This window comes from Danio rerio, chromosome 1 (assembly GCF_052040795.2).
Source record: "Danio rerio strain M-AB ecotype USA chromosome 1, GRCz13ab, whole genome shotgun sequence".
NCBI classification, from domain to species: Eukaryota; Metazoa; Chordata; class Actinopteri; order Cypriniformes; family Danionidae; genus Danio; species Danio rerio.
The window spans coordinates 60,849,632-60,875,000 of NC_141021.1; the positions used below are offsets into that span (position 1 = coordinate 60,849,632).

A 25,369-nucleotide genomic window follows, 5' to 3' on the forward strand; every position below is an offset into this window, starting at 1 on the left:
TTTATTATGATAAAAGAGGTTTAGGGTTGGGGTAGATATGAACCTTAACAAAACACAATTGGTTGGACCAACTCGTTTTGTCATGTTATAATTTTATCGACTTAAATTCACCATGCTAGTATGTTATTTGGGTGAAGAAGCTGACGTTTATAGTTTTTTTTTTTCTTCACAATATTAATGGCGATAGCTGAGCGGTATTGCAGGGGGCGCTGTGGTGATTTTCTTCTACCTTGCCGCCAAACCACTGAAGGAATAAACACTGGAGCCCGCGATGGTGAGTGTTTGTTCTATGTGAAGTTATCCACCGTTTTATAAACAGCAGCAATAGGCCATGGATAATATGCGAGTTATATGATTAAAGCACCATATATTGTTTTATTTGTAGCAAAATGGGTGGTTTACTAACGTTAAAAACAAGTAGGCTAACAACAAAGTTGCTGTTTTACCGCACGAACACTTTTGAACAACGTTATTTGTAGTAAAACTGCTTTAAAAATATTAAATTTCAGTAGCACTTTGAAATATGTCACGCTTATGGAAATATAAATGTTGTACTTTGTTATTTTTCCTTTTATAAACAGGTCCTGTAATGAAACTAAACTCATGACAATGCAAATGCATAAATATTATAATAATATATTGGAAATACTACTGTGTTTTTGAACCAGACAACATAATTCAAATGTACTGTGTATATATTATATTAATTACAACTGTTTGTCAATGAATGCTCTTGCATACTGTAGTTTTACTGCAGTGAACTGATGTAATGTATATTTTGTAGCTTACTTTGTTTTTTACTACAGTAAATAATGGTCTATTGTAGTGTAATATACCCATAGTTATAGAATAACTACAGTATTGGGTCATTTGTTCATATTACTGTAGTTGTGTTACATGAGCAACTATTGAATTCTACCACAACAGCTTAATTGACATTATTTACTATAGTTTGATTCAAAAGTGTACATTACTAGAGGATTTTTCATGTGGGTACAATTTATACAATATATATTATAAATGTCAGTATTTTACTTGCTTTCTGTGCAGTTCTTCTCTCATTCTGAGTTTGATGGTTTGGTTATGAACGCGTGTGTTTGCTGATGATGTGGTGTTTGTGTGCAGATGTTGAGCATGGAGGTGCAGGTGGACGTGAGCTGCTGTAAATCAGTAGGAACTGATCTGTCCATGCTGGATATTGAGGATTTCATCAGTCAAATCTGTCAGCTGAAGAAAGAGGTGGCGTCGCTGGAGGCCAAGCTGAGAGAAAGAGGAGAGAAACTCCAGCCAGAGGTTTGAGCAGATCTTCATGTCCTGAAGGTGGATTAATGAGCTCTCTGTCAGACGCAGCTGATGTTTCTTGTGTTTTTCAGCTGTGCGGCGTCAGAGCTCAGAGATCCAGAGACACGCAGAACTCAGAGCTCAGCCTGACTTTACTCTGTTATACTGACGCTCAGGATCATCAGAGCTCTGAGCCAAACGCTGGAGAACAGCAGACCACACTGAAGATGTGCTCCGTCAGACTGGAGGACTGCAGTAACCTGATCCAGAGCACAGAAAACACCACAGAAGAAGACGATCAGATAGACCAGGAGGATGATGATGTTGATAATGATGAAAATGAAAAAGATGATGATGAATTTATTCCTCCAGGTTTGTTTCTTTTATGACTTCTTGTTGTTTTTCATGATTTTTAAATGTCGGCAGAGACTCTGTAAGATTAGGTTCCCTGTTGCTTACTCTTTGCTGTTCCATAATGGTGGTTTAACAAACTCCGAATTACAGGATTAGTTTTGAGTTGTCAAAACCAGACCAGTGCAATCAGGCTTTGTTGGTCTTGGTTTGTGATTTCTAAACTAGAACATAACTTGAACATAGCCAGATAATGACGGGAACATGAACATAACCTGAACATAGCCAGATAATAGTGGGAACATAACTAGAACATAACCTGTGCCTAGCCAGATAATGACGGGAACATAACTAGAACATAGCCAGATAGTGATGTGAACATAACTAGAACATAACCTGAACATAGCCAGATAGTGACGTAAACATAACTAGAAAATAACCTGAGCATAACCAGATAATGACAGGAACATAACCTGAACATAACCTGAGCATAACCAGATAATGACTGAAACATAACCTGAGCATAACTTGATAATGACGGAAACATAACTAGAACGTAACCTGAGCATAGTCAGAGTGTAACCAGAAAACAACATGAACATAACTTGAACATCATTAAAAATAAGCAAAATAATAATGTAAACAATGTCATCAGAATATAATCTGAGCATAACCTGAACATCACCAGAAAGCAGTGTGCCCATAATCAGAAAATAACACAAACATAACCAGAAAATAACGTAAACGTAGCCAGAACAAAGCGAAAAAACAAAACAAACTGGGTACCCGTCTGGCTTGCTGCCAACCATATCTGCAAGCTCGCTTTCGTTCATCAATTAAATTATAAAATGGGAAATGCAAGTTTTCGGACCTCTGGCTGGAGGACTCTAGTCTGTTGCCACGACTGCAAGAAGACGATCAATATAATCTCGCTTGCACGCGCATCACGCAGCGCCTGCAGTTCAACTCACAGCGGTTTATTATGACACTTTTATAGATCTTTTTTCCCGTAATTGACAGCAAGAACAAACATAGAAGCATTGTCTGATTGACAAGCAGCACCTGATTATGTTCGAAAGAATTGAAAATGCCAAATGGGATGAATTTATTCCCAATTTCGCAAGTAAAGCATACTCCAATAGCTAGTGCAGTGTTTCAATGTAATGCGGTTATGTCGTGGTTGTGTGACTGTTGGTGTTGGTTGCTGTATGGTTAAAAATTATGACAGTTAAAGTAACTAGGTTTATTTTAATTAAAAATAGATAAAATATTCATCTAATTTTCTGTGCGTTTGGGTGGGTTTTGGACAGCTTTTGGGCTATATCTCTCCACTATAAGTCCACTATATCTGGCAATGCTGGTGGTAGCTTGGCAACAGAGCCGTCCGCAAAGTCAACACAGTCACATAGTTCAGAATGGTTGTCTAAGCGTGCCGAGAATTTCGGGCTGAGAACGGTTTGTAATCGTGCTGTGCTGTGACATCTATGACATTAATTAAAAACTATGGACAAAGGTTCATTATGACATCTTGATTAATCCTTCCGCTTTACTTAACTGCATATGTTATCTGCAATATGTTATGTCCATTTGGAAAGATATTTCATTTACGCCACTACAGTTGCAGCTCTAAGTCGTGCTGGTGTTAATATTTTTTGAAGGTATTAAAAAAGGTTGTAAAAGGTATTAATTTCAACTTAAGAAGTTCTTTATAAACCCTGTAACTATTCAATGTACAGTCAGATATTTTATTGAACTTCTGCTTCTTTCAGATGACAACATTGGATCGTCTGATGAAGAAGCGCCGTTAACTTCGAAAGGTAAGCCGAAGGTCAAGAAGAGTTTCTCCTGCACCTCCTGTGGAAAAGCATACACCTGTCAAAGTTATTTATTGATTCATGAAAAAAAACACTCAGAACCGAAGGTCTTCATCTGCTGGAGATGTCGTAAGTGCTTTCCAACATTACAGGAGAGAAAACTTCACCTGAAAGAGCATCTGGCAGAAAAGGAGTTCCACTGTGAACAGTGCGGGAAGAACTTTTTATTGTCTAATCAGCTAAAAGTTCACATGAAGACGCACAGCGGTGACCAGCGTGTCCAGTGTGACGTATGCAACAAATCATTCAGCACCAAAGCAAACCTGGAGGTTCATAAGAGAATCCACACGGGCGAGCGGCCGTATAAATGCCCTCACTGCAAGAAGAGATTTAATTACAAATCCTACATGAAGAACCACATCCGCATTCACACCAACGAGAGGCCGTACCAGTGCAGCGAGTGCGGAAAAACCTTCAAAACAAACAACTCTCTAAACTCTCATCTAAAATTCCACTCTGAGGAAAAACCGCATCAGTGCAAATACTGCGACAAGCGATTCCGCATGAAAGCAAACCTGAATGTCCATGAGAGGATTCACACCGGAGAGAAGCCGTACCTGTGTGCCGAATGCGGGAAGAGGGTTAAAACTTCTACTGAGCTGGTTTGTCACCAAAGAATCCACACTGGAGAAAAACCGTACCTGTGCAACATCTGTGGGCGGAGTTTCAGTAAACCAACCATCTTAGTAAACCACATGAGGACTCACACTGGAGAAAGACCCTATAAGTGTTCACACTGCGACAAGACGTTTGCACGATCTGACGTGCTGAAGACCCACGAGAGGGTTCATACCGGAGAGAAACCGTACCGCTGCTCCATCTGCGAAGAGAGGTTTGCGTATTTAGGAAGTTTTCAGAGCCACCAGAAGAAACATGGAGCAGAACTAGTGGATGCGCAGATCAGCGCATGATGGAGAATTGACGACTGAGTGTTTCTAGCAGCGTTTCTTCATCCTAGTCCTCACTCTCCACTGCCTTGCATATTTTGATATTTGGAAAAGAAGTTAAAATTGTGCACTGTTAGCTATTGACTTCCATAGTACGTTGTCATCAAAACAGTGCTGATGTGAAAGATGCTGCAAAACACATGAGCGTAATGGTCATGTCCATTAACTGCGTGTCTACATAGAGAAACAATGAAAAAGTAGCTCACTGGAATGGACAAACCTGTTCTTTGCGATATTATATTACCATATTAAAATACACCTTTAAAAAAAAAATTTATAAATCAAAAACTAAGTGTCATAAATTAAACAAGTATATGGTTGGATTTGAAAGCATCTACTACTCGAGTATATACTGTACAAGTAAATCCAAATGTACTACACGACTGTTCGAAAAGTGCGTTCTGTATCAGGGTGTCCGCGGGGTCTTTAAAAGTATTAAAAGGTGATAAATAAATTATAAGAAAATTAGGGCCCTTACAAGGTATTAAAAAGTCTTAATCGTGTTTTTACAAGGTCTTAAATTTTGTTCAAGCATTGTCCAAAGTGTTTGACTCTTAAATATGTTTATTTTAAACACGGGAAGGTGATGTGACGCTCTCCACAAGTAGCGAATTATAGAGCGAAACAGGGAAAAATGGGGAAATGTAAATTTGCGTACTCCTGGTTAGAGTAAGACGAGTTTAAACAGTGGATGAAGCCTGAAAATAACTGCGCAAGTTATTCTTTCAAGCTTTGTTTCTTTCTGAGCTTATCTGAGTTCTGTTGCACGGTTGTGCTCCATTGACTTATTTAACTACAACTGTTTATCAACAACTATTTATTAAGTTAACGGTTTGATACTGATTAGATCTTGAAGTGGCGATTAAAATATTTTGAGAAGGTCTTTTAAAAAGTCTTAAAAGGGTATTGAATGTACCTTTAGGATTCCTGCATATACCCTGTATATAGTATGAATGCTAATAGTACAAATGGAACTTGGAGGTTCTAAATCGCCATTACTTAAAATCACATGACCTACCCACGTCAGTTGGGTCACTTCAGTTCCATTTATGAATTATCTAGCATTGCATTATTGGATAGCATAGCCTCCACAGCATGCATACTACTGAATCTTGCTGATAGTAATTGGTCATCTGGGTACTTTTTCTGTTTGTACAAAATTATCTGCTTGTTAATTGTGACGTAACACAATGCGGCTTCCGGGTCCAATCGCTATATCAAACTGTATGAGGAGGCTCATCAAATGGTGCTAATAAATGTTTACAAAGCGATGTAATACTTTCGAAAACCATGATCGCAATATATATATGCCCATTCCTAATAGGGTATATGCCGAAGCATGCTAATAGGACTTTTAATTTGCCAGTAACCTGAGTTAAGTGCTTCTGGTGAACTGTATGCCAATGCAAAAATCGGCGCGTTTAAGGTCTGTTTTCTTAAAAAATCAGCGATCTTCACTGGCTGAGTGATATCCGATATTAAGTGGGTCTCAGATTGTACAAAAAGCACTGCATTACATTACATTTCCTCCGCCATGTCTTTGTAATATGAGTATTTATTTTACCCCAGTTTATTCAATGGAGCTTCTGTGCTAGCCTGCCGATTCTGACGTGCGCGTGCAAGCAAAAGGCATTTTGTATCGTTTTATGCTTGAACAACTAAATGAATGCCGAAGTTTATTTAACTAAATGTATTTTAATTATATTACAACATCGATGCTGTAAAAGGAACCGTATAAAATGGGAAAAGATTCACAATAACAGGTCACCGGAAGTTTATCAGTATGGGAACAACAATAGCTCGGCATATACCCTATATCTGATGACTAGAAAGTAATTTTTTTATTTTTATAAAATTTTTACAATTTTGGTATTTGTGATACAAGTCCAGAGATTGATGTGTACACCATGATTTTATATAAAATGAACTTAAATGTGTGATGTGACTAAAAAGTGTCCATAAACAAATGTTTTCTTAATTCAAATGAGTAGCGGCTTGGACCCAGAAACAGTATTCAATATGTCACTGATACGCACGACTTAAAAAGCAGATAATTTCAGTCCTTTATTCACTCCATAAGCTGGGGTTTGGTGTGTATGTCGCTGCTTTAGTGGAGATTTTCAGCTCTGGAGAAAAATAACTGACTCTGAGAAAACGGCGGGTAAACATTTGAATTTTGTATCAATTTAAACTGAACTGAATTTAGCCGTTATCTGCCAATTAAGTGTGTGGGAGGGGCTTAACTCCGCGGGGTTATAACTGCCACTACTGGACATTTTTAAGACTGGACATTAATAATTACTATTTTTCATTATGATAATGGATAGGTTTAGGGCTGGGGTAGATATAAACGTTAATTGATAAAATAGGTTGGACCAACTCGTTTTGTTATGTCTTAATTTTATCGACTTTATTTCACCATGCTAAGGATCAGTCTTGTCATGTCGGTGAAGAAGCTGACGTTTTCAGAGTTTTTTCCAGAATATTAATGGCGACAACTGAGCGGTACTGTGAGGGGCGCTGTGGTGATTTTCTACCGGATCACCAAACCACTGAAGAAGTAAACACTGGAGCCCACGATGGAAACGATGGTGAGTGTTTCTTGCTCTGCATTATGAAGTTATTCGCCGTTTTACAAACAGCAGGAATAAGCTATGGCTAATAATTTGTGATTTCTATGATTTAAGCATCATATATTGTTTTAGTCGTATCAAAATTGGTGGTTTACTAACAAGTAGGTTAACGACAAAGTTTTACTCCAAGGTTTTACTCCTTTACCGCACGAGCACGTTTAAACAATGTTATTTGTAGTAAAACTGCTTTAAAAATATTCAATAATATATGTACTTTGTTATTTTTCCTGTTATAAACCGGCCCTGTAATGAAATTAAAACACATTTATGACTAAATAAATAAACACTATAATAATGTATTAAAAGTACTACAGTGTTTTTGAACCAGACTATACAGTACACATGTACTGTGCATATATTAGAAGAATTACTTCTGTTTGTTAATGAATGGTCCGGTATACTGTAGTATTAACTATAGTAAACTGATGTTATATATATATATATATATATATATATATATATATATATATATATATATATATATATATATATATGTATATATATATATATATGTATATATATATAATTGTAGCTTACTTTGTTTTTTTACTACAGTAAACAATAGTTTATTGTAGTATAATATACCCATAGTTGTAGAATAACTACAGTATTGTTCGTATTACTGTAGTTGTGTTACATGAGCAACTATAGAATTCTACCACAACAGCTTAATTGACATTAATTACTATAGTATGATTCAAAAAGTATACATTACCAGAGTATTTTTCCATGTGGGCATTGACAGTACATAATATACATTATAAATGTCAGTATTTTACTTGCTTTCTGTGCAGTTTTTCTCTCATTCTGAGTTTGATGGTTTGGTTATGAACGCGTGTGTTTGCTGATGATGTGGTGTTTGTGTGCAGATGTTGAGCATGGAGGTGCAGGTGGACGTGAGCTGCTGTAAATCAGTAGGAACTGATCTGTCCATGCTGGATATTGAGGATTTCATCAGTCAAATCTGTCAGCTGAAGAAAGAGGTGGCGTCGCTGGAGGCCAAGCTGAGAGAAAGAGGAGAGAAACTCCAGCCAGAGGTTTGAGCAGATCTTCATGTCCTGAAGGTGGATTGATGAGCTCTCTGTCAGACGCAGCTGATGTTTCTTGTGTTTTTCAGCGTCAGGATTCGCTGTGCGGCGTCAGAGCTCAGAGATCCAGAGACACGCAGAACTCAGAGCTCAGCCTGACTTTACTCTGTTATACTGACGCTCAGGATCATCAGAGCTCTGAGCCAGACGCTGGAGAACAGCAGACCACACTGAAGATGTGCTCCGTCAGGCTGGAGGACTGCAGGAACCTGATCCAGAGAACTGAAAACACCACAGAAGAAGACGATCAGAGAGACCAGGAGGAGGAGGAGGAGGAGGAGGATGATGATGATGATGATGATGATGATGATGATGATGATGATGATGGTGGTGATGATGATGAAAATGGAAAGGATGATAAGGAAAATGATGATGATGATGATGAATTTATTCCTGCAGGTTTGTTTCTTTTATGACCTCTTGTGGTTTTTCATAGTTTGTAAATGTCAGCAGAGACTGTGTAAGGTCAGGTTTTCTTTTTGGTGCTTACTCTTTGCTGTTCCATGATGGTGGCTTAAAACTCTGGATTGCAGGATTAGTTTTGAGTTGTCAAAACCAGATCAGTCCAATCAGGCTTTTCTAAACTAGAACATAACCTGAGCATAGCCAGATAATGATGGGAACATAACCTGAGCAAAACATACTCTAATACAGGAGTTCTCAACCTTTTACACTTCAAGGCCCACCTTTTTCTCCGAAATTTTTTGAAGGCCCAAACTAATTATCTTGAGAAAATGCTTATTGTAAAGCTTTATTTATTAGCAAAACATTTATGTGCCCTAATAAACATAATTTTATTTTAAAAAATTAAAAAAAAAAAAAAAAAAAAAAAAATATATATATATATATATATATATATATATATATATATATATATATAAAATGCACGGACAGATTCAAAGCTCCTGAATTCTTTCCTTAAGTTATTCTTTACAACCTGACATGACTACAGGAAATGGCAAAAACACTGCTGCTGCTTTGAATTAGACTGATTCATTAAAATAAACAACTGAACCCTAAACGTAAAACACTGTAAAAACCCTCTAAATCTGTTGAATCACTGATCTGAAGGCGGTTGGGTTTGCAGGACATTATTGAAGCTCGCTGACAGGAACAGTGAACAGCTGTTCACTACTGAAACACCATCGAGTATCACCAGATCCTCCTGTACGGGTGCTCGTCTGTTACAAAACACTCGCAGGCAATAATTTGGACAACGATGAGGATATTTTAAAGTGTTCACACAAAGTTTGTGAATAAACAGACTTGTGCGACTCTGATACAGTACAAGTTGCAGACGTAAGGCATGCGCAAGCTGGTTATTATAACTCTAGTCGTCGTTACCTTTACATTTGCAAGACTGTTTGCTTTATACAACTGAGAACGTAGTCCTAGTTGACGTCCAGCGGTTGGAAATTTACACCACAGTTATGTCTGTGATTAATAGTGAGGCTGTTTTTGTATACTAGTGTAATATTTAAGTTATCTCGCGGCCCACCGGTTGAGAATCCCTGCTCTAATCGGTAGAGGGGGCAGTGTTTTAATGTGATCCAGTTAGGTTGTGGTTGTGTGACTGTTGGTGTTGGTTGCTGTATAGTTAATAATTTTGATAGTTAAAGTAACTAGATAATTTCTATTAAAAATAAATAACAGAAATTCATCTAATATTTTGGGCGTTTTTATGTGCGTTGGGGTGGGTTTTGGACAGCTTTTGACCTGGAAGTCCACTATATCTGGCAACACTGGTGGTAGCTTGGCAACAGAGCCGCCCGTCAACAGTCACATAGAATCTATCGGCACAGTTCAGGATGGTTGTCTAACTATGCAGAGAATTCCTGGCTGAGAACGGTTTGTAATCGTGCTCCGCCGTGACATAAATGACATTGTTGAAAAACTATGGACAAAGGCCCATTGTGACATCTTGATGAATCCTTGTGCTTTACTTAACTGCATATGTTATCTGCATTATGTTATTCTATTTGGAAAGATATTTCATTAACGCCACTATAGTTGCAGCTCTAATCCGTGCTGGTATTACATTTTTTTTGAAGGTGTTAAAAAGGTATTAAATTCAACTTAAGTTCTGGATAAACCCTGTAACTATTCAATGTACCGTCAGATTTTTTATTGAAGTTCTGTTTCTTTCAGATGACAACATTGGATCGTCTGATAAAGAATTGCCTTTATCTTTAAAAGGTAAGCGGAAGACCAAGAAGAGTTTCTCCTGCACCTCCTGTGGAAAAACATACACCTGTCAAAGTTATTTCTTGATTCACGTAAAAAAACACTCAGAACCGAAGGTCTTCACCTGCTGGAGATGTCGTAAGTGCTTTCCAACATTACAGGAGAGAAAACTTCACCTGAAAGAGCATCTGGCAGAAAAGGAGTTCCACTGTGAACAGTGCGGGAAGAACTTTTCATTGTCTAAAGAACTAAAAGTTCACATGAAGACGCACAGCGGTGAACTGCGTATGCAGTGTGACGTATGCAACAAATCATTCAGCACCAAAGCAAACCTAGAGGTTCATAAGAGAATCCACACGGGCGAGCGGCCGTATAAATGCCCTCACTGCGAGAAGAGATTTAATTACAAATCCTACATGAAGAACCACATCCGCATTCACACCAACGAGAGGCCGTACCAGTGCAGCGAGTGCGGAAAAACCTTCACAACAAACAACTCTCTAAACTCTCATCTAAAATTCCACTCTGAGGAAAAACCGCATCAGTGCAAATACTGCGACAAGCGATTCCGCACGAAAGCAAGTCTGAATGTCCATGAGAGGATTCACACTGGAGAGAAGCCGTACCTGTGTGCCGAATGCGGGAAGAGGGTTAAAACTTGTACTGCGCTGGTTTATCACCAGCGAACCCACACTGGGGAAAAACCGTGCCTGTGCAACATCTGTGGGCGGAGTTTCAGTAAACCAGCCATCTTAGTAAACCACATGAGGACTCACACTGGAGAAAGACCCTATAAGTGTTCACACTGCGACAAGACGTTTGCACGATCTGGCGTGCTGAAGACCCACGAGAGGATTCATACCGGAGAGAAACCGTACCGCTGCTCCATCTGCGAAGAGAGGTTTGCGTATTTAGGAAGTTTTCTGAGCCACCAGAAGAAACATGGAGCAGAACTAGTGGATGCGCAGATCAGCGCATGATGGAGAATTGACGACTGAGTGTTTCTGGCAGCGTTTCTTCATCCTAGTCCTCACTCTCCACTGCTCTGCGTATTTTGATATTTGGAAAAGAAGTTAAAATTGTGCACTGTTAGCTATTGACTTCCATAGTACGTTGTCATCAAAACAGTGCTGATGTGAAAGATGCTGCAAAACACATGAGCGTAATGGTCATGTCCATTAACTGCGTGTCTACATAGAGAAACAATGAAAAAGTAGCTCACTAGAATGGACAAACCTGTTCTTTGTGATATTATATTACCATATTAAAATACACCTTTAAAAATGTAGAAATGAAAACTAAGTGTCATAATTTAAACAAGTATATGGCTGCATTTAAAAGCATCTACTACTCGAGTATGTATGTGTAAATTCACTTTTACTACTCAAAAAATGTTCTGTATCAGGGTGTCCGCGGGGTCTTTAAAAATATAAAAAATTGATAAATCAGTTATAAGAAAATTAAGGCCCTTAAAAGGTATTAAATAGTCTTAATCGTGTTTTTCTGAGGTCTTAAATTTTGTTCAAGCGTTGTCCAAAGTGTTTGCCTCCTAATGTTAACAACGGCGTGCTCGATCCACATGATTGGTTCAGGCCAGGGCGTGTCCAGCCAAGCTATATCTGGGTCCAATCGCTATATCAAACTGTATGAGGGGGCTCATCAAATGGTGATAATAAATGTTTACAAAGTGATGTAATACTTTCGAAAAACCACGATTGCAATATATATATATATATATATATATATATATATATATATATATATATATATATATATATATGCCCATGCCTAATAAGGTATATGCCGAAGCATGCTAATAGGACTTTTAATTTGCCAGTAACCTGGGTTAAGCACTTCCGGTGAACTGTATGAATGGTGAACAACTAAATGAATGCCAAAGTTTATGTAACCGAATGTATTTTAATTATATTACAACATCGATGCTGTAAAAGGAACAATTAGAAATCGTATAAAATGGGAAAAGATTCACAATAACGGGTCGTCGGAAGTTTATCAGTATAGGAACAACACTAGCTCAACATATACCCTATATCCGATGACTAGAAAGTGATTATTTTTTAATAAATTGTTACATTTTTTTGTATTTGTGATGCAGTAAGTCCAGAGATTGATGTGTACACTGATTTTATATAAACTTTACTTTAATGTGTGATGTGACTAAAAAGTTTCCATAAACGAATATTTTCTCAATTCAAATAAGTAGCGGCTTGGACCCAGAAACAGTATTCAATACGTCACTGATACGCACGACTTAAAAAGCGGATAATTTCAAACAACTTTGCTTACATACTGTTTTTTAACATGCTTCATTGTATGTTCATATGCGTTTTTGGACACGGTCTTTGTTCAGCTTATGTGGGATTCTTGTAAAGTTTCATTTAATTTAGTTTCTCCCAAATTTGCAGTTATAAAGATATGGACTACTTTCAGCCTTAAGATATATTGTGAATATAAGATTGCAAATTTGAGGTGTGTATATCGCTGCTTAAGTGGAGATTTTCAGCTCTGGAGAAAAATAACGGACTCTGACAAAACGGCGGGTAAACATTTGAATTTTGTATCAATTCAAACTGATCTGAATTTAGCCGTTATCTGCCAATTTTGTATGTGGGAGGGGCTTAACTCCGCGGGGTCATAACTGCGGCTACTGGACATTTAGCTACTACTATTCAATACGATAAGGGATATGTTTAGGGTTGGGGTAGACAGAGACGTTAATAAAACACAATAGGTTGGAACTCGATGAAATGTTAATTTCATTTCATCGACTTTATTTGGTCGTGTTAATAATAGTATCAAGGGTGTCATTTGGGTGAAGAAGCTGACGTTTTCAGAGTTTTTTCTTCATCATATTAATGGCGATAGCTGAGCGGTACTGTAGAGGGCGCTGTGGTGATTTTCATCTACCGGACCGCCAAACCACGGAAGAAATAAACACTGGAGCCCACGATGGAAGCGATGGTGAGTGTCTTTTGTGTTCTGCTATATGAAGTTATTCACCGTTGTACAAACAGCAGGAATAAGCCATGGTTAGCATGTGTTTACTATGATTTAACCACCATATATTTATTTTTTTTCGTAGCAAAATGTTGTATTTACTTACAGTAAAAACAAGTAGGTTAACAACAAAGTTGCTGTTTTACTGCACGAACACTTGAACAATGTTATTTGTTGTAAAACTGCTTTAAAAATATTCAATTTCAGTAGCACTCTGAATTATGTCACGCTTATGGTAATATATATGTTGTACTTTGTTATTTTTCCTTTTATAAACAGGTCCTGTAATGAAACTAAACTCATTTATGGCCATCCAAATTAATAAATACTTTAATAACTTATTGGAAATACAGTGTTTTGAACCAGACTATACAGTACATATGTACTGTGTATATATTAGAATAATTACTACTGTTTGTTAATGAATGCTCCGGTATACTGTAGTATTACTGCAGTGAACTGATGTAACATATATTGTAGCTTACTTTGTTTTTTACTACAGTAAACAATGGTCTATTGTAGTGTAATATACCCATAGTTGTAGAATAACTACAGTATTGGGTCATTTGTTTATATTGCTGTAGTTGTGTTACTTGAGCAACTATAAAATTCTACCACAACAGCTTAATTGACATTATTTACTATAGTTTGATTCAAAAGTTTCCATTACTAGAGGATTTTTCATGTGAGTACAATTTATACAACATTATAAATGTCAGTAATTGACTTGCTTTCTGTGCAGTTTGTCTCTCATTCTGAGTTTGATGGTTTGGTTATGAACGCGTGTGTTTGCTGATGATGTGGTGTTTGTGTGCAGATGTTGAGCATGGAGGTGCAGCTGGACGTGAGCTGCTGTAAATCAGTAGGAACTGATCTGTCCATGCTGGATATTGAGGATTTCATCAGTCAAATCTGTCAGCTGAAGAAAGAGGTGGCGTCGCTGGAGGCCAAGCTGAGAGAAAGAGGAGAGAAACTCCAGCCAGAGGTTTGAGCAGATCTTCATGTCCTGAAGGTGGATTGATGAGCTCTCTGTCAGACGCAGCTGATGTTTCTTGTGTTTTTCAGCGTCAGGATTCGCTGTGCGGCGTCAGAGCTCAGAGATCCAGAGACACGCAGAACTCAGAGCTCAGCCTGACTTTACTCTGTTATACTGACGCTCAGGATCATCAGAGCTCTGAGCCAGACGCTGGAGAACAGCAGACCACACTGAAGATGTGCTCCGTCAGGCTGGAGGACTGCAGGAACCTGATCCAGAGCACAGAAAACACCACAGAAGAAGACGATCAGAGAGACCAGGAGGAGGATGAGGGTGATAAAGATGATGGTGATGATGATAATGATGATGAATTCATTCCTGCAGGTTTGTTTCATGTATAACTTTTGACATCAGTGTTTGTAGTGTTTGCCTTGCCTTGCCTAGAATATCCCTGTGGTTAGATCTGAGATGATTTGACAGATCTCAAACTTTGTGATTATGTTAACAGGCTTTTGGTTATTACTTTCTTCAAACTATCCTCGCCGTATGCACCAGACACTTTCCTAACAACTCTCCTAGCAATTGTCCATGTTCATAGAAAACATTGTGTGATTCATATGCTTTGTTCTCACCAAAGTTTGCTTCCGGGATGCTTTTGCCATTACGCAAATGTTTCACGCCACACACATTTGAGGTGAATTCCACATGTTCATGTCAAATGTGATGTACATTTTAGGGTTGGCCGATGTTGACCAATTTGGCATTGTATGACGTCTAATGTGAAACATCGTGATGGATGAATAATTCGTTAATTCATAACAAATTATAATTTGTAGCCTTGCATTCCAACAACCTGACCTGCATGGTCTTTGTTTTACCCATAATAATAATAATAATAATTAATTAATAATTATTATTATTATTATTAATGGCATCCACAAACTTGGTTTGTTTAAAAAGGCGCGCAACCAACCAACAGAATCTGAGGTTTCACTCAAATGACTAAGTACAAGCGTGAAAGCGAAAGACTGAAGCAGTGTACTGACTTTGAGACATGTTACCTGATAGATTCAAAAGACAGTAGAGTCGTTAGATGGAGACAAGATTAAATAAATATCATGTTTAACAACTATAGTGAGACCCCATCTAGTGCTTCATCCTTGATAAACTGGCCGGCGTGCACTGCTCTCTAGGGTATTGTGCTCAAAGCACCCGCTGACTGCTGGAACTCAGATGAGCGTCACGATAAAATGCCAGTAGCTACATTTCCATCCACCTATTTTTATGTGCATTTTGGATGTGCGTATAAATGATGGAAACACCATCCCGATTTTTAAAATGCGTATAAAAACGCATAACTGTTTAGAATAAACTACGTTTTACGTCTTTATTAGCTTTTTATAGCCCCTTTCACACATACAGACCTTACCGGAAAATTACAGGCAATTTTCCGGAAAGGTGTGTATGTGAACAGGCCCTTTTTGAAAATACCGGTAAATTCGTTCTGGCTATTTTCCAGAAAGAGAAGTTGTAATATTAGTGGTGATTTGCCGGAATGCTGCGTTGTGTGAACGCAGAAGGAAGATTGCCGGAAAGAGCGCGTGCACGTCTAGAACATGCTAACGTGAGACGTCTACTTTAGCCAATCAGAACACTCAGACGCATTCACGTCCGCGCGGTTTATGAAAGTAAAAGCCTGTGAATATTTTCCCAGACACGTTTAACTGCTAGAAGTTAGTCAGATAACGTTTATATGTTCATCTTAATGCCAACCGTGTAAATAATCATCAATAAGATGCTTATGATAAGCCGTTGTTTGTTTATTTTCAAGCTTTGCCGGTAAGATATTTACCGTTATCACTGTGTGAAAGGGGCTAATCACAGCTTATGCAGGTTCTGCTCTCTAAAGTAGACTTCAATCACAGGTGCGCCCTCTCTGTGGTAACAGCTCACTGTCAGCTCACGTGTGGTTTCGCGGCCGTGAATACATCATGAACATGAAAACAGAAATGACATTTTTGGGTGAATTATACCTTATAAATACAGCATGTGACTCTTTCAACACCATTGAGAGATGTCCACGTTGCATCGAGCAACATATGTAAAACAGTGTGTAGTGCGATCGCCTTTGCTTCTCTCCTGAACTTAAAAATATAATTGGGAGAATCGTAGAAATGCTGGATTAAGATCTTCTAGGGCAGTAGTGTCTAAACTCAGCTTGTTTAGCTGGTTCAGGTGTGGTTAATTGGGGTTGGATGCCGGCCCTCCTGGAACGAGTTTGGACATCCCTGGTCTAGGGGATCGAATCAAGAACGCAATCTTTTATCAATTAATCGTGCTGCTCTATTATAAGCAGGGCTTAATTTGTGCTGGAACACTCCATATCCGGCACCTCTGAAATCTGATCCCGCAACTAATTTTACCGATCCCCCTCCTCAACGGCCCTCCTCCCCCTTTCTGCGACTCTCCAACCCTTTTAACTTTCGTCCGCAACAACCTCCCCCACTCTTTGCTTTAGTCCGTCGTCCGCAACACCCCTCTGACATCCAACGCAATGCCACATCCTCCCTCCATCTCCATTTTCGTGCGCTACACCTTTCCTTCCTCTGGGAACATGCCAGATCAGTTGCCCTGATGTAATCCGGGACCTCGCTATTCACAAATTAAGCACTGATTATAAGCCTCATTCTGAGTGAGATTCACTCGGGTGAGTGGGCTTGACAAACCACCTGCAGGATGCACTCTCTTTTCTGTATGCCTGGAATTAGAATTGTCTCAGCATTTATATACTGTAACTGTCTGATGATTGGCTGCCGGCAGGACAGCGTAATGACATCTAATTCATATTAATATTCAGTTATCAGCCATGTGAGCAAAACTAGTTCCATTTTAGTTCCAGTAGATAAAACGGTTTATTAAATGATACGCAGTAATTTGTTATTTGTACATTTTTACTATTAAAAACAGTCAGATTTATTATTGAAGTTCTGCTGCTTTCAGATGACAACGTTGAATCGTCTGATGAAGAAGCTCCTTCGTCTTCAAAAGATGAGCCGAAGGCCAAGAAGAGGTTCCCTTGCACCTCCTGCAAAAAAACATTCTCCTATGAAAGTTTTTTATTGGCTCATGAAAAAAAACACTCAGAGCCGAAGGTCTTCACCTGCTGGAAATGTGATAAGTGCTTTCCCACTTTAAAAGAGAAGAGATGCCACCAGAAGGAGCATCTGGAAACAAAGGAGTTTCACTGCAAACAGTGCGGGATGGACTTTTTATTGTCTTGGCAGCTAAAAGCTCACATGAAGACGCACAGCGGTGAACTGCGTGTGCAGTGTGACGTATGCAACAAATCATTCAGCACCAAAGGGAACCTGGAGGCTCATAAGAGAATCCACACGGGCGAGCGGCCGTATAAATGCCCTCACTGCGAGAAGAGCTTCAACCACGGATCCCACTTAAAGAAACACGTCCGCATTCACACCAACGACAAGCCGTACAAGTGCAGCGAGTGCGGAAAAACCTTCACAACCAGCAGCTCTCTAAGCTCACATCTAAAATTCCACTCTGAGGACAAACCGCATCAGTGCAAACACTGCGACAAGCGATTCCGGCAGAAATCAGCTTTGACCTCTCATGAGAAGACTCACGGTGGAGAGAAACCGTACCTGTGCGCCGAATGCGGGAAGAGTTTTTTAACCGCGACACATTTAATTGCTCACCAGAGAACCCACACTGGGGAAAAACCGTACCTGTGCAACATCTGTGGGCGGAGTTTCAACAAACAAATCATCTTTAAGAACCACATGAGGACTCACACTGGAGAAAAGCCGTATAAGTGTTCACACTGCGACAAGACGTTTGCACGATCTGATGTGATGAAGACCCACGAGAGGGTTCATACCGGAGAGAAACCGTACCGCTGCTCCATCTGCGAAGAGAGGTTTGCGTATTTAGGAAGTTTTCTGAGCCACCAGAAGAGACATGGAGGAGGACGAGTGGATGAGCAGAATTGATGTGTAGAATTGACTGCTGTGTAATTTAATTATTAAAGTGATAGTTCTTGAAAATGTCCTAATTTGCTTTTACTCTTCGTTTATTTTAATGTTGTGAAAAAATATCAATTGAGTGTTATGGAGCCATATATGAGAAGGCTCAACCTCCTTTAGTGGACTTACTGGGTACTACCAGAAGCCCTGAGTTTTGAGATCTTCGGGTGCTTTCACACCTGCCTTATTTAGTTTGGTTGAATCGCACTAGAGTTGGTTTTCCCTCTTGGTGTGGTTCGTTTGGGCAGGTGTGAATGCAGCAATCGTACTCAAGTCCGCACCAAAAGAGCGTACCGAGACCTGCTTAAAGAGGTGGTCTTGGTACGCTTTCAAACGAACACTGGAGCAGTTTTCTTGTGGTGAGAATATTATCTGTAGTGCACCTTTTGGACTAATCCAGCTGCCGTAGGCTGATGCGCTGTGCATTATGGGATATGGAGGAAAAATATTTGTTGACAGCACTTTACTAGCATAGAGAGAGAGAAAGAGGGAAAACATTACCTGATGGATCGTTGGTAACATTTCAACAAGATGACCATGTCACAGTTTATCTAAATTAATTCACACCTTCTCCTGAAGTGACGAGCGATGCATTAAACATTGTTTTTCAGAAGCGGCTGTGCTTCATTCTCGAAATGTGTCGTTTTTCTAAAGCAAGCATACAATCAGTCAGCGCAGTCGCCCCTCCATAGTAAAAAGCAGCATGTTGTGTCTGGCGGTTTGTTTACTTGCGTACTAACTATTGTATTTGATTTGTAGTGGCGATTCTATAGTTGCTATAGTAACACAACCATAGTAATTGATCTGTTGTGGTTATTCTATAGTAGCTACGGTAACAATAACAACAACTATAGTAATTGATCTGTTGGGATGATTATAGTTGCTAGGGTAACAACAACTAGTAATTGATTTGTAGTAGTGATTCTATAGTTGCCGTAGTAACACAGCTATAGTGATTTATCTGTTGTAGTGATTCTATAGGTGCTATGCTAACAACAATTTTAGTAATTCATCTGTTGTGGTGATTCTATGGTTGCTATGGGAACAGCTGGTATTTGATCAGTTGTGATGATTCCATAGTTGCTAGGGTATCACAACAACAACTGGAATTGATTTGTAGTGGTGATTCTATAGTTGCTATAGTAACACAACTATAGTAATTGATCTGTTGTGGGGATTCTATGGTTGCTATGGGAACAACTAATATTTTATTTGTTGTGATGATTCTATAGTCGCTATGGTAACACAACAACTATAGTGGTTGAGCTGATTATGCAGCGAATGCACAGATGTCATCTTTGTCTACTGCACACAATCAAATAATTGAACTGAAGCGGAAAATCGAATGAATTGTAAAAAGGTAATCCATGCAATGTATAGCAGAATATCGTAATATGTTTAAATTGCAATAATAATAATAATAATTGTATGGTGATATCGCATCGTGGGGAGAATGACTCCCAGCACTAATTTACTAATCAGGATCCAAGTTTCTATTTCTTTTAAACACAAGTGCAGGTATTTTGAAGAATGTCCGTTAGCATAGCATTCAATACAAGTACTATGAAAAACAATGGCTACTAGTTTACAACATTCTTCAAAATATCTTCCTTTTTATTCAACAGAAGAAACAAAGATAAAGAAACTCGGATCAGGTTCAGGAAAAGAAAAATGATGACAGAATTGTCATTTTCAGGTGAAGCGTTCCTGTAATCACGTTAATTAAATAACAACTGGAACACAAATGAAGAACTCCACGGCGTCTTTGTGCAGATATTTAATATTTGCTGAAAAACAGATGGCAGTACCACATCAGGGCAAAAAATGACCCTTCAAGTTCAAGTACAAAAACACTTCCTCTAGAAGATACACAAAAAAAAAAGTTCATTCATTGTGGAAAATATAACGTTTCTTACAAATATTTCAATAATACATACAACAGAAAGCTCATATTAAAAAAAAAACATTGCAAAAGCAAAAGGAGTTTTAATAAAATTCTGATAAATTTTCTCCAGAACAGGAATTTTCTCATTAAAAATATCAAAACTAAAGTCCAAAACAGCTTCAGTTCCAACATGAGTGATCCAGATGCTTTGTTGTAGTTTTATTAAGAGTTAAATAAGAAAATCTGCTGTTAAAACAGGCTTTTTCACTAATATTCCTGCTTTTTTAATAGCTTCATTAACCTAAAGTACCTCTCTCACCTGTTTACCATATAAATACATCACATTTCCCAACAGCTTAAAGACAGTGGCGCCAAAGTGCAAATGTGGTAAAGAAATGACATGATAAATTTCATAAGGCAGAGTATAGACTAGCTTTACATGTAGAATCTTTACAAACGGTTTCTTATACAAGCAAATAAAAGCTGCCTTTCACATTCAGTCTAACGTCTTCTACACTTAAAGGTGCACTAAGGCAATCTTCCCCAATTATGTTGATATTTGAAACCACCAAAACAAACACGGCCATATCAAAATAGGCCACGCCCATTTTCCAGCATATCTCCACTATCATTAATAGACACACCCCTTACTGCTGATTGGCTGCAGGTGTGTTTTGAGACTCTATATGTGGATGTTTGAAAGCATCAAAACAATGCGCCCATAATCAAATAGGCCCCACCCCCCTTTTGAATCTTCACTATCATGGCTAGACACGCCCTTTACTGCTGATTGGCTGTAGATGTGTTTAAGGACTCTCTATATGTTGATATTTTAAAGCACCAAAACAAACATGCCCTTAATCAAAGAGGACACGCCCACTTTACATATCTCTCCTATCACTACTAGACACGCCCCTCACTGCTGATTGGCTGTAGGTGTCTTTTGGAACTCTATATGTTGATATGTGAAAGCTCTAAAACAAACATGCCCATATTCTAACAGGCCCCACCCCCTTTTAAATCTCCTCTGTCATTGCTAGACACGCCCCTTACTGCTGATTGGCTGCAGGAGTGTTTTGGGACTCTTTATATGTTGATATTTAAATTCACCAACACAAACACGGCCATAATCAAGCAAGCCACGCCCACTTAACATACCTCCACTATCATTATTAGAAACGCCCCTTACTGCTGACTGGCGAATCAGTGAATGACGCAAAACGTGCAGCACATTTGCCGCAAATATGCAAAATTGGCCTCAATTGTCCTGCGATTAAACTAACACGACTATGCTGAATGCATTGCTTAGTGCACCTTTTAAACACAACAAAATAACTAAACACTGCATCCTAATTTGCATATCATACATCCTAATTAGCATCTGAGTATAGAGTCGATGTATCCCAAATCTGAGAGGATGTTGAACTGAGTTTTTCAAAGTTACCCAGATGGTCTACTATGTCGGATAAAAATTTAAAGTGCTAAATCCATGCTAACGGCTAATATCACCTAAAATACATTACCAATTGCATTAGAACTACAATCACTGGTAAACCAAATGTTTAAGAACTACAAACATGGCGATTGTGTGAGAGTGATGGTTAAATTGAGAGGCTTAGGTAAAGATATTTGAATGGATAATTAATGGAAAATATTCATGTTTTCTGCGTCATGTTTATCTGCAACAACATTGTGGGCTTTTATAAAAGGTGCGTTTGGTCGGTTATTTTTAAATGCATATTTACACAAAGACCTGATGACATTTCACGGCATAACAGACCCACAAATAGCAGATTAACCTTCGTCTGCAAAATGACTGGGAGTTAAATAAGAAATGTGCATGATCTGACAAGATGACTGACAGGACATGTTACTAAGCTCTAGTGGTACTAACAGAAGTAGCTTTACCTAAAGCTCTCACACACTCATAAGAACATACATTTTCCCTAGTATATAGTTTTAGGACAGTATAAGTAGGCAAATTAGGATGCAGCAAAAGTGTCTAAAAGCCCATTCGCTGACTGACCTACATGCTTTATTATTTGAGCTGATATGTTTCATCTTGTTCTCCAGTGACGAGTCCACACCTGCAATAATAACCCCACTGATCAGACAGACAGACAGAAAGCAGATCTCCTGGTGTGCTGCAGAAGGGAAGTCAGATGTCTGTAAGGATCCTCCAGGACTGGACGGACGCTCTATATCTTTGATTCTCCGCTGGTCTGATCGCTCCGGAGCGGCTGCTGCAAAGGTCACATTGTGAGTTTACACCAGTCGTACCACAGTATTACACAGAAACTAATCTAGCTGTCATTCATCTCAAGACAATGTTACGTGCTTCACGAGTAGTGTGGAGTGTATTAAATATGTTGACGAGGAGTTTCCTCTTTGTGTTTCTGAACTACACTAAAGTACAGCACTTGAATTAATCTGCTGTGGTGATTCTATAGTTGCTATGGTAACAGGACAACTAGTAATTGATTTGTTGGGGCGATTTTACAGTTGCTATGGTAACACGACACCTATAGTAATTGATCTGTTGTGGTGATTCTACAGTTGCTATAGTAACACAACAACAATGATAATTGATCTGTTGGGGCATTCTAAAGTTGCTATGGTAACTATAGTAATTAATCTGTTGTGATTCTATAGTTGTTGCTATAGTAACAACAACTATATTAATTGGATCTGTTGGGGCGATTCTACTGTTACTATGGTAACACAACACCTATAGTAATTGATCTGTTGGGGCATTCTACAGTTGCTATGGTAACACGACAACTATTAATAGATTTTTTTTGTGGTGATTCAATAGTTGCTATGGTAACACAACATCTATAGTAGTTGATCTGTGGTGATTCCATGGTTGCTATGGTAACATCTATAGTAGTTGATTTGTTGTGGCGATTCTACAGTTGCTATGGTAACACAACTATTGTAATGCAAACAAATGACCCAATATTGTAGTTTTCTACTATAGGGTGGACTATAGTCTACAATACACCAGTTTACTATAGTAAAACTAAAGTCTACTACAGTATTTATTACAGTTTATCGGTTCGCTATAGTTATTAATCTACTAAAGTATCCAGGAGCACTTATTAACAAATTGTTGTGAATAATATAATACACTTTACTACAGTATGGTTCAAAAACACTACAATATTTGCTATAAAATACCACAGTATTTTTTCATGTGTGTTTATTCAAAGAATATTAACATTAGCTATCAGCAAATATCAATAATGACATCAGATGGATGTTTCAGGAATTATTTTCTCCTTAATTTATAAGTATGCAAACCAAATTTTAACAACGTTTAAGCTTTGACTATTCATTTATTTTCTATTGTTTCTTTGGTTAAACTGTGTTCCTAAGGTTTTGTTTTGATGGTAGTTTATGGACAAATGTTCAACCGTGTAGTTAAGATGGCTGGTAAAAGGACATTTGCCATGTAAATTTTACAATAAAGTTTAAGATGAACATTTACACAAGCTCTAAAACACGTGTCCGCGGTGAGCATGTTCAGTGTTGATGTCAGCGTGTTCATTCACCTGACTGGAGTGATTGCTGGTGCTGAATTCTGAATATTTCTTCTTCTTGAGTGAGCAGATCCTGGTAATGAGCTTGCAGTACTCCTCTCTGACCTAAAGAGGGCGATAACACACACTGTATGGAATGGAACATGTAAAATACATATATTTCTGAGATTATTTCTTGCCGTTCTCATGAGAGATTTAGTGAGATCTGCTAGTGTGTGTTTGCTGTCGATCGCACACTGAGGTGTTAAACACACTGCAGGAGTTAAACTGTTAAACCTGCTGCTTCTTCATCTGCATGTTTGTGTTTTCTCACATTTAGAAATCTGATGAGATTGTACAGATCTGTCAGTGTGGTTAGTTTCGCAATCTTGCATTACTAAGAAAAAGAAATCTTGATTACAAAGTTAAAATGGTGGATGAGAAGACTATAAAAGTCTGATTATTAACTATTTCCTTTGAGTAATGGACATAAAACAATCAAATAGACCAACACATTGTAGTGCATGTGCATTATTGTGTGTGTAAAGCTGTAAATACAGAAAGAAAGCTTTGCACTAATATAACTAATCATTATTTAACAAAATGATTCACTGATTCTTAACCTTCGAAATGCCACTATGACACCTGCCAATCAAAACCAAGTAAACTCAAGCAAAGCATGCATTAAAATTGTATTGTTCAAACACACTCCAAATGTTAAGGTGAAAGTATAACTTAATAAATGCACTTCGCTTATTATCTTATATCATTAAATATTAAGCATCTGCATAAAATCTGGTCTTTTATCTATATTCAGGGCTTATATAATTAAATTGAGGGCTCTGCTCATCAGGACAAGATATTCCTCCTTTTTCACTTCACATTTATCTCATTAAAACATCTATAAACTCAAGAAACTGATTCCAGATTCGTTAAAACAAACGATGAAACCTATTTACCACTAGGGGGCGATCTAAGTGAAGCTGCACAGTGTTGGGGGAGGATACTTTAGAAAGTAATGCATTACAATATTGAGTTATTCCCCAAAATAGTAACTAGTTTCGTTACTTAGGCTTCGTTAAAAACCGCATACTTCCATACTATATAGTACGCTAAAATCAATATGCGAGCCTAGTAGTGTGTCAGAATTCATAGAATTAAAAAATCAGTATGCGAGAAGTACCCGGATGACTTACTACTTCTGGCGAGATTCTGAAGTGTGCATCCCATGCACGCTGCGCTATCCCATAATGCCCCGCAAGAGAATTCATGAATGGGAGTGAAGCGACGCAATTGACGATTGGTCAGCTTGGTAGCTGTGCCCAGTGTGGGCGGTGCTGAAAGCTGTGATCCCGATGCAGTGAGTGTTTACAAGTGTCGAGTCTCGTGAAGGAGCTCCAGATGGAGAATTTTGTGTTTACCTTATGATTAAAGTTGGTGCACATCCGCCGGATTGCCCCTCTGAATAAGCTAGTTTGATCTATTTGCATATTAATGTAGTGTTCAGAAAAGAAAAAAAAACACCAGTGAAGAAACTCGACACAAAGGAACGTAAACACTTACTGCCA

At 38.4% G+C, this 25,369-nt stretch overlaps 4 protein-coding genes across 14 annotated transcripts in view; 3 read left to right on the forward strand and 1 right to left on the reverse strand.

Moving 5' to 3' along the window:
- Window positions 1–238: 238 nt before the first annotated feature.
- Window positions 239–7,044, forward strand: LOC108190743 (uncharacterized). 3 transcript variants are annotated; one of them, XM_087238118.2, is made up of 5 exons: window positions 239–274; window positions 1,126–1,293; window positions 1,374–1,653; window positions 3,402–3,449; window positions 6,935–7,044. In XM_087238118.2, the coding sequence occupies exons 1-5, from the start codon at window positions 272–274 to the stop codon at window positions 6,940–6,942; spliced, it is 507 nt and encodes a 168-aa protein (XP_087094244.1). In that variant the 5' UTR covers window positions 239–271; the 3' UTR covers window positions 6,943–7,044. The 3 variants fall into 3 exon arrangements, with proteins under 3 accessions (XP_087094244.1, XP_087094243.1, XP_087094242.1); XM_087238117.2 differs by lacking the exon at window positions 6,935–7,044 and adding an exon at window positions 3,599–4,741; XM_087238116.2 differs by lacking the exon at window positions 6,935–7,044 and having other exon boundaries at window positions 3,402–4,741.
- zgc:174890 lies at window positions 6,736–11,854 on the forward strand. 4 transcript variants are annotated; one of them, NM_001122845.2, is given in 5 exon segments: window positions 6,736–7,044; window positions 7,956–8,123; window positions 8,204–8,452; window positions 8,483–8,573; window positions 10,323–11,854. In NM_001122845.2, coding segments are annotated over 5 exon segments (1,536 nt in total). In that variant the 5' UTR covers window positions 6,736–7,032; the 3' UTR covers window positions 11,339–11,854.
- A 1,457-nt stretch (window positions 11,855–13,311) lies between these two features.
- Window positions 13,312–18,424, forward strand: LOC147837589 (uncharacterized). Of its 4 annotated transcripts, none has more exons than XR_015477134.1 (4): window positions 13,312–13,340; window positions 14,194–14,361; window positions 14,442–16,903; window positions 17,235–18,424. XR_015477134.1 is itself a non-coding variant. In XM_087238102.1 (4 exons), the coding sequence occupies exons 1-4, from the start codon at window positions 13,406–13,408 to the stop codon at window positions 18,360–18,362; spliced, it is 1,476 nt and encodes a 491-aa protein (XP_087094228.1). In that variant the 5' UTR covers window positions 13,312–13,405; the 3' UTR covers window positions 18,363–18,424. The 4 variants fall into 4 exon arrangements, 3 of the variants coding, with proteins under 3 accessions (XP_087094228.1, XP_087094227.1, XP_087094229.1); XM_087238102.1 differs by having other exon boundaries at window positions 13,312–13,408; window positions 14,442–14,736; window positions 17,353–18,424; XM_087238101.1 differs by having other exon boundaries at window positions 14,442–14,736; window positions 17,353–18,424.
- A 1,733-nt stretch (window positions 18,425–20,157) lies between these two features.
- The window catches only part of adgre5b.1 (adhesion G protein-coupled receptor E5b, duplicate 1), a 42,767-nt gene continuing 37,555 nt past the window's right edge, over window positions 20,158–25,369 (reverse strand). For all 3 annotated transcript variants that reach the window (XM_087237962.1, XM_087237961.1, XM_087237963.1), the window contains 2 exons: window positions 23,835–23,927; window positions 20,158–22,523 (listed from right to left, as the gene is read on the reverse strand). In XM_087237962.1, coding sequence (XP_087094088.1) covers window positions 22,479–22,523; window positions 23,835–23,927 — 138 coding nt within the window. In that variant the 3' untranslated portion in view covers window positions 20,158–22,478. The remainder of the gene's footprint in view (window positions 22,524–23,834; window positions 23,928–25,369) is intronic.

Coding starts and splice junctions, on each gene's coding strand:
- zgc:174890 (XM_087236403.1), top strand. Junction 8,124..8,203: donor GAGAGAAACTCCAGCCAGAG/GTTTGAGCAGAT, acceptor TGTGTTTTTCAG/CGTCAGGATTCGCTGTGCGG. Junction 8,574..10,322: donor TGATGAATTTATTCCTGCAG/GTTTGTTTCTTT, acceptor TGTTTCTTTCAG/ATGACAACATTGGATCGTCT.
- LOC147837589 (XM_087238101.1), top strand. Junction 14,362..14,441: donor GAGAGAAACTCCAGCCAGAG/GTTTGAGCAGAT, acceptor TGTGTTTTTCAG/CGTCAGGATTCGCTGTGCGG. Junction 14,737..17,352: donor TGATGAATTCATTCCTGCAG/GTTTGTTTCATG, acceptor TGCTGCTTTCAG/ATGACAACGTTGAATCGTCT.
- LOC108190743 (XM_087238116.2), top strand. Junction 1,294..1,373: donor GAGAGAAACTCCAGCCAGAG/GTTTGAGCAGAT, acceptor TGTGTTTTTCAG/CTGTGCGGCGTCAGAGCTCA. Junction 1,654..3,401: donor TGATGAATTTATTCCTCCAG/GTTTGTTTCTTT, acceptor TGCTTCTTTCAG/ATGACAACATTGGATCGTCT.